We start from the raw sequence: 8222 nt of genomic DNA on the forward strand, positions 1-8222 counted from the left end.
ATACTTTGGACATGTTGTGAGGAGAGACCGGTCCTTGGAGAAGGACATCATGCTTGGGAGGGTGGAGGGACAGCGCAGGAGGGGAAGGCCCTCTATGACGTGGATTGATTCAGTTACTGGGATAATCGGGCTGGGAATGTCAGAGACAGTGCGATTGGCACAGGGCAGAGCAGAGTTTAGGGCTGTTGTACACAGGGTCGCTATGAGTCGCAAGCGACTCGACGGCACATAACAACAACAACAGTGGAGTGCATTTGGTGGGAGGGGGCAGCCGGGGCAGGGGCAGGGGCCGGAGGGTAGGGGGGAATTGTGTACCAACGAAGAAGTTTATCTTTTGCTTTTCAAAGAGAGAAGTGAACTGGGGGAAGGGGGGGGTGGGTAAAGAAAAAAGGTGCAACAATGAATGAATGAAAATCCAAAATCTCTGTAAATGTTCATTAAAAATGAATTTTAACATTGTAATAAAAAAGGAATTAAATAGATAATTTTCTTAAAGTGAAAGTAGAAAGAAGGAATTTTACAATAAAATTTAACTTTAAAAAAAATCAAATTCAATTGTATGGAGATTTGGAATTCTAAAGGCATCATCACAAACTGTTCACATTGGAAAACAATGGAGGTAACTGGAGCACAAAGGTCTCCTGAATCAGTACCTGTTAAGCAGTGGGTTCAATGCTCTGAAGTGAGGTGTCTTTAAATTCTGCTAATTATGTCACAGAATTATCCTGCGGTGAAAACAAGCACTTTGTAAAAATAGAAGAGAGCTGTTGAAAGTCCAAAGACAGGCGAGCCTGGGAAGATGTCCATCTTCAAAGTGAAGATGGCCACTCTGCCAGATGATGAAGCAGCAAGCATACAGCTGAAACTGGAACTAAAGCTGCAAACGTCAGTCAGGAAAGATGAAGGCAGGATATTAAAACTAGGGACAAAACAGGCGACTGTTGGATGACATATGTATGTAGGGTTGTATGGTTAAGAGTACATGATTGCAAGCATGGATGCTTCTCAGTTAATGACAGCATAGTCTCAGGACAATAGTAGAATCCATTTTTTTTTCTTGAAGGCTGTTATTAAAACTGCCTTCTCAAGCATATCTTTTCCTTGTGGTCCATTATAAAGATATATCAATAATTCTCAGTTAAGCCCTTTCAAGCACGGACTAATGTATCTTGGATCTGTTCAATCATAGAAAAAAAACTCCTTGGAAATAGGCTGCGACCTCCTACATATAGCAGATCACAAAGGAAAAAAATGTTTTATTTAGAGAAACTGCTGTTAGGAAAAGTAGCTTTAAAATTCTACATGGAACACTGTTGTTTTGTCCCTACCCATTCTTTTCTTTCTGCATTTAAATTCTTTTTTTGTTTACTCAAGGTGTATTTCTTATAATTTCTAAAATCATCGTACTAATATAATATAGGCATGTTGTTGTTATGTGCCATCGAGTCGCTTGTAACTCATAGCAACCCCATGTACAATAGCCCATAAACCTGCCCTATCCTGTGCCAACATTACTGTCTCTGACACATCTACCCTCACTGTCTTTGACACACCTACCCAGTCACTGAATCAATCGATCTTGTCAAATGTCTTCTTACCTTGAGCTGTCCCTCCACCCTGTCAAACTTGATGTCTCTGTCCATGGATTGCCTCCTCCTAGCAACATACCCAGAGCATGTCAGATGAAGCTTCTGAATCCTTGCCTCCAAAGAGGAGCTTGTTTTCACCTTCCCCAGGTTGAACTTGTTTGTTCTAGCAGTCCTTGGTATATTGAATACTCTTCTCCAGTACCACAGCTCAAAAACATCAATTCTCTTTCTATTATCCCTTGTCACTGTCCAGCTTTCTGATGCATAGCAAGTAATTGTGAAGACTATGACATGAATCAGGCATACCTTGGTCTCTAGACTGACATCATTGCTATTCAGTACTCTGGAGAGGTCCCTGAAAGCCAACTTTCCCAATGTAATTTGTCTTTTGATTTCCTAGCTGCAGGTACAAAGAATGTTGATTGTGGAGACAAGCACACTAAAGCTATTCACAATCACAATCTCTTCATGATACTGCCAATCGGCCCAGTGGTGAGAATCTTTGTTTTCTTAGTGTTGAACTTCAATTTATATTGAAGACTGCTGTCCTTGTCCTTCTTCATCAAGCGCTTCTGGTCCTCCTCAGTTTCAGTAAAAAGGTTTGTGTTATCTGCATAATGCAGACTGTTGATGAGGCTTCCTCCAATCCTGATGCCACACTTCTTGTAGAGCTCAGCCTCCTAGATGATCTGTTCTACATGTAGTTTGAAAAGGTATGAAGATAGGACACATCCCTGGCGTACACTCTTCCCAATTTTTTCTTGTTCTTTCTGATGACTGCTTCCCTGGTCCAAGTATAGGTTTCACATAAGCACAATCAAGTGATCTGAGAGTCTCATTCTTCTCAGAATTAACCACAGATTGTTGTGATCCACACAGTCAAATGCTTATGCATAGACAAATAGACAATGAAACACAGATAGACATTCCTCTGGTACTCTCTGCTTTTAGCTAAGATCAATCTAACATTAGCTTTAATATCCCTAATACCACAGCCTCTTCTAAACCCAGCCTGCACATCTGGCAGGTGTTTGTTGAAGTGTTGTTCCAGTCGTTTTTGGATAATTTCCAGCAGAATCTTGCTTGCATGTGATATTAATAATGTTCAATAATTTCTACACTCTGTCGGGTCACCTTTCTTTGGAATGGGAACAAATATAGATTTATTAGAGTCAGTTCACCACGTGGTTGTGCTACAGATTTCTTGACACAACTTGGTGAATGTGTCCAGGGCAGGGTCTGTTTGTTGAAATATGTCAGTTGGTATGCCATCAATTCCTGGGGCCTTGCCAGTTCTTTCAGAGCAACTTGTCCTTCTTCCTTCATCACCACAGGGTCTTGCTCATACATTGTTTCATGAAATTCTTCTGTGTTAGACAATTCCTTTTGGTGCAATGACTCTGTATACTCCTTCCATCTTCTTTTAATGCTTTCTGGATATTAATATTCTACCCAAAGCATCCTTAAGTATTGCAACCCAAGGCTTGAATTTGTTCTTCAATTTCTTCAGCTTAAGAAATGCTAAGCAAATGCAACAATGAATGTATGGAAATCCAAAATCTTTGTAAACATTCATTAAAATTAATCTAATAAATGAATAAATCTTTTAAAAAAAAAGAAATGCTGAGAAAGTTCAGCCTTTTTAATTTTCTAACTCCAGGTCTTTGCACATTTCATTGTAATACTTTGCCTTCCCACATTGCCCTTCCAGCTCCTTAATTTCTTTATTTCTTCCCTTAGCTTTCACTTCTCAGTGTTCTAGTGCAATATTCAGAGTCTTGTCTGACATTCATCTTGGTCTTTTCTTTCTCCTCTGCCTTTGTAATGACTTCCCCCCCACCACTGGAAAATAATTTTTTATTGTGACCCCTCCATCTAATCCTGACATTAGGCACCTTCTTCTTTTGTAATGAGGTCTTTCTTAAGTGGTCCCGTGAAGGCCTTCTTCTCCTCCATTGTCTGGAAGCGGCCATGGCCAAACTTGGAGGTGGTGTCGATGAACTTGAGATCAATCTTCTCCAGAGCCCGGCTTTTGGTCTGCACCAGAAAGGACTTGCGGAGAGTCAGCACTCGCTTCTTGGTCCCCACCACACAGCCTTTCAGCATAATAATGTCGTTGGTCACTTCACCATAGTGGACAAAGCCACCCAGAGGATTGATGCTCTTGTCTGAGAGATTGCAGTCAGTGGAGGCATTGTTTTTGATCAGCTTGCCGTCCTTGATAAGGTAGCCTTGGCCAATCTTGTAGATTTTCTTGTTGATCTCCGTGCGGTGATGGTAGCCCTTCTGCCCAGCACGGGCCACAGAAAAGGCCACTCGGGCAGGATGACAGGCCCCAATACAAGCGACCTTGCACAACCCTCTGTGGGTCTTGCGGGGTAGCTTCTTGGTGTGCCAGCGGCCGGTGACCCCTTTGTAACCCTTTCCCTTGGTCACTCCAGTGACATCAATCATCTCATTCTGGCCGAACACCTGGCTCACTGGTACCTGCTGCTCCAGCTTCTCGCGAGCCCAGTTCAGCTTCTCAGCCACTGTGCTCCCATTCACCTTGATCTCCATCAGGTGAGCCTTCTTCTGGCGCAAAGGAAGCAGGCGCATCTGGGTGTGGGCGATGACCCGGATGACCTGGCAGTACTTCTTCATGCTGCTGAAGTCCTTTTCTAACAGCTTCTTGCCATCTTCATCCTGCCATTTCTTGCAGTACTTGGTAAAAGCCTTCTTCTTAGACTTGTGCCAGTTCTTGTAGAAGCGCCATTTGCATTCATCACTGATGTGCTCTGCAAAGACAGTCTTGAAGGTGCGGAGGCCGCAAGGGGTTTCCACGTAACCCACGATGCCCACAATCACCATGGGAGGCGTCTCCACAATCGTCACCACCTCTACCACTTCCTTCTTCTTCACCTTGGACCCCGGCCTGTCCACCTCCCGCACGATGTGGGTAATGCCGGCCTTGCAGCCCAGGAAGGCCGTGAGGTGCACGGGCTTGGTGGCGTCATCCTTGTGGAAGCTCTTCACCTTCCCGCGGTGCCGGCTGCTGCGTTTTCGAGGCAGGAAGCCCAGGGACCTGTGCCTGGGGGCTGAGAACTTCCTGTGTGACATCCTGACGTCCGTTCCCGCTGGTAGAGCTGTAATGACTTTTGCATTCTTTGTGGATGATATTCTTTATATCCTCCCACAACTCATCTGGTCTTTGCTCATTGATATTCAAGGCCTCAAACCTGTTCCTGAGATGGTTTTGTAATTCAAGTGGGATAGACTCAAGGTCAAATTTTGGTTCCGGTGGATTTTATTTAATTTTCTTTAACTTATCTTGAATCTGCATATGAGTAGTTGGTGGTCTGTTTTACAATCAGCACCTGGCCTGGTTTTCACAGCTGATAATTGAGCTTCTCCAGTGATTCTTTCCACACATGTAATCTATCTGATTCCTATGCATACCATCAGGTGAAATCTGTGTGTAGAGCCTGTGCTTGTGGGGTTTTTTTAAGTATTTACAATTAGTAAATCATTGATTGTACAGAATTCTATCATTCTATATCCAGCTTTATTTCTATCACCAGTCCTTATTTTCCAAAGTCTGACCCTTCTTCCCCATTCCCAACTTTTGCATTCCAGTCACCCGTTATTATTAATGTATCTTGATTGTATGTTCTTGACTGCAAAAGTTGGTAGAAATCTATTCCTTCCTCTTTGGCTTTAGTTGTTGGTACATATATTTGAATAATAGTGGTGTTCCTTGTATGTGAATAGATATTATCCTATCAGTCACAACATTGAATTTCAAGATGAATCTAGAAATAACTTTTTTAACTATGAAAGCAACCTCATTTTTTTCTCATCTTTTCATCTCCAGCATAGTCAACAATATGATCATCCGATTCAAAATGTCCCATGCCAAGAAATCTCTTCACCAAAAAACAGGTATGTCAATATGTATGCATTCCATTTCTTTCTTAACAATGTCCAATTTTCCTACATTCATGCTTCTCACATTCCACGTTCCAATCACTAGTGTCTGCTTACAACTGTTCTCTTTCTTTGTGTTTCTATGTTTGACAGCAAAGAGAGGAGGAAGACACTCAAGTAAGTAGATTCACCTGGTGACTGCAGCAATCAACTCCAATGTGTCAAAGATAGTGATGTTAACACAACATAGGACAGGGGTCATATCTGTTGTTTATAGAGTTGTTATGAATCAATGGCATTTAACAACAAAAACTCAATCTCAAATGTTAACAATTTTCAAATACATCCTTCAGAGAGTGGATTGATCTAAATATAGCTAAGATTCAAGGTATTTGACCATTTCCATTTGCATAAGCCTTAAATATGCTTTGCACAGTGCCTTTTCATTCAATGAACATGTGCACTGATAGTGATAGTGAGAGTAGATGGAAGTAAAAGAACTATAAATCGAGCCATCTGTTCCCTGACTTCTTTATTCTCCCTTATCCTAAGAACGCCAACCTACCAGAAAAATAATAAGAATAAAAACTAAAAGCATGCCAGCAGGGATTACTTCATTTAATCTTCCCATCTACTCTATGAATAGTTATTACATCCAGTTCAAGAAGAGAGCTAAGACTTAGTGATAGTAACTAATTTTTCAGGTCACACACTCTGAAAATACTTGTGTTAATACTGGAACTTAGAGCAGTCAACTTGAAAACATATGAGCAAGAAACAAATAGTTGTTATTGTAAGCCACAGAAACTTTGAGACTATGATTTTTGTCACATTTCTGTAAAAATAGCTTACTAAAACTCCAGGAGATAAGCAGATCTAGTTCTAAGAGAACTAAGGGAACCTGATTCTAAAGAGAACCAACTTTCAAGACAACTGAATCCATCTTAGAATCGTAGTGAATCCAGGAGGCCTTCTGTTAAACACATTTCTATCCATCCCAGACTCCACTTATTCCTTCTTCCTTTTCCCTTTTCCCCTCTGCCACCAAGATAATACCTGAGAAGAGTCAACTGAATTGTCTATAAGCAAACATTCTTCTGTAAATATGCTACCAGAAGAGGAAATTCTGTTCATGTTTCTTCCAGAGGCTTAACAAGTTTCCTCCTTTGTGTTTAAAGGCTGTGAATCATCACTGGGAGGAAATTTCCCATCTCTCTTCTTCGTAGTGACTGGTGGTTTCACACTGCCAGAGAACCTTTAATTTAGTCCCTCAACTCTCTATGGTCTAGGTCATCAGATATACAGTTTTGGAGCCTAAAAGTCCAGATTGAGGGCACTGCCTCTCAGACTTTCTTTCTGTGCATCTTCTGATTCTAGGAGTTTCCCAACGCAGAAAACTAGGTCCAAAGCATGTGCTCCACTACTAGATCTTTTTCTGGTCGAACTGAGGGTCCCTAATCTTTGCTGCCTTTCCTCTCATTTTTCTCTCTTGTGAGATGAAATCGTGTTGCCATTTGCTCCCTAAGGAAACTTCTCTTACATCTGATCAGGACTGTGATAGAATTAAGGGTATCACATTCCACTCTTAATATTAATGGGTTTAGCCTATCAGTTCATGGGGATCATTCCAAAACTTTGCTGTTACATCATTACATACGTGATTTTGGGGGGAATAAAATTCAATCCTTGACACAAAGTGAAGTCTTATCCTGTGTCTCTCCTCAAATTCATGACCATTTTGGTTGTACTTCTAAAACTAACATGTCCACTCTTACTGTGGTTGTGCTTCTTCTAAAATTGATATGTTCTTTCTCTTGATAATGTAGTCAATAATCATCCCCACCCCCAGAGTTTGGATACATTGATTCTTTTTTTGTCTTCCCTTTCATTCTTCAAATTTAATCTCATAGAGCACAGATTTGAAGGAAATAAAACAAACTTTTTTTTAGGAGCTTCCTCTGCCAACTCTGTTTCTGCCCATATATTTTCCTCTAAGCCACAATTAGTCATTGTCCACCTCTCCCAGCCTGTCTCATAGTCCAAGCAGAGCTCTCTGTGCCTGCTTTTTCTGTCCCTAGAGAAGATTTTTTGCTGCTGAGAGAGTTAAGTCTAAATTCCTTTGATCCAGACTGAACAGAAGTATTTCCCTGGAAACCCTGGATGGGCATCTTTACTTCTTCCTGGATCAGACAGCACACTCTGCTACCCCTTTGGTACCATATTTTCTCTTTTAAAATCACTTTACCCCCACCCTTTAAAATTCCTGTGACAGGAATACCACTCTCTGTGAGCAGATTAATGACTCTTATTCAGACTATGAAAATACATGACTCTAATTCACAACTATGAGAATATCTGTAAATCACAATTAAAATAAAAATATTTCTTTTAAAAAATCATAATGATGTCTATATCTTGTTAAGATTATCTTTATACCTACACTTGCAGAATGAAATGCTTGAGGGAAAGTGGGTTTATACATTAAAATCACTAGTAGTTATTAAAAAAAAGAATATCTGTAGTTTTGTAGGCCTACCTAAGCAGATGTACTGAGGATTCTTACAAAGGTTCTGTGGGTGCCTTTCTTTCATCATCTTTATTTTGTTTGTACTTTAAATTATTGATAGAAGTAGAAATGGCTAAAATAAGAATGAGAGATGCAGTGATTATCAACTATAACTTTTTTCTTGCTGTGCATCTAAAATTGGACAATGACTAAGGATGTCA

The 8222-nt window shown here is 40.7% G+C and overlaps 1 protein-coding gene across 1 annotated transcript; it reads right to left on the reverse strand.

Moving 5' to 3' along the window:
- Window positions 1-3476: 3476 nt before the first annotated feature.
- On the reverse strand, window positions 3477-4688 carry LOC102843981 (60S ribosomal protein L3-like). The gene is made up of 2 exons (XM_006894547.1): window positions 4305-4688; window positions 3477-4157 (listed from the first exon to the last, which is right to left on the reverse strand). Exons 1-2 carry the CDS (start codon window positions 4686-4688, stop codon window positions 3477-3479), a joined length of 1065 nt encoding a protein of 354 aa, XP_006894609.1.
- Between the last annotated feature and the right edge of the window lie 3534 nt (window positions 4689-8222).

The sequence above is a fragment of the Elephantulus edwardii genome, unplaced genomic scaffold (assembly GCF_000299155.1).
Source record: "Elephantulus edwardii isolate Elephantulus edwardi_28Jun2011 unplaced genomic scaffold, EleEdw1.0 scaffold00146, whole genome shotgun sequence".
Lineage (NCBI taxonomy): Eukaryota > Metazoa > Chordata > Mammalia > Macroscelidea > Macroscelididae > Elephantulus > Elephantulus edwardii.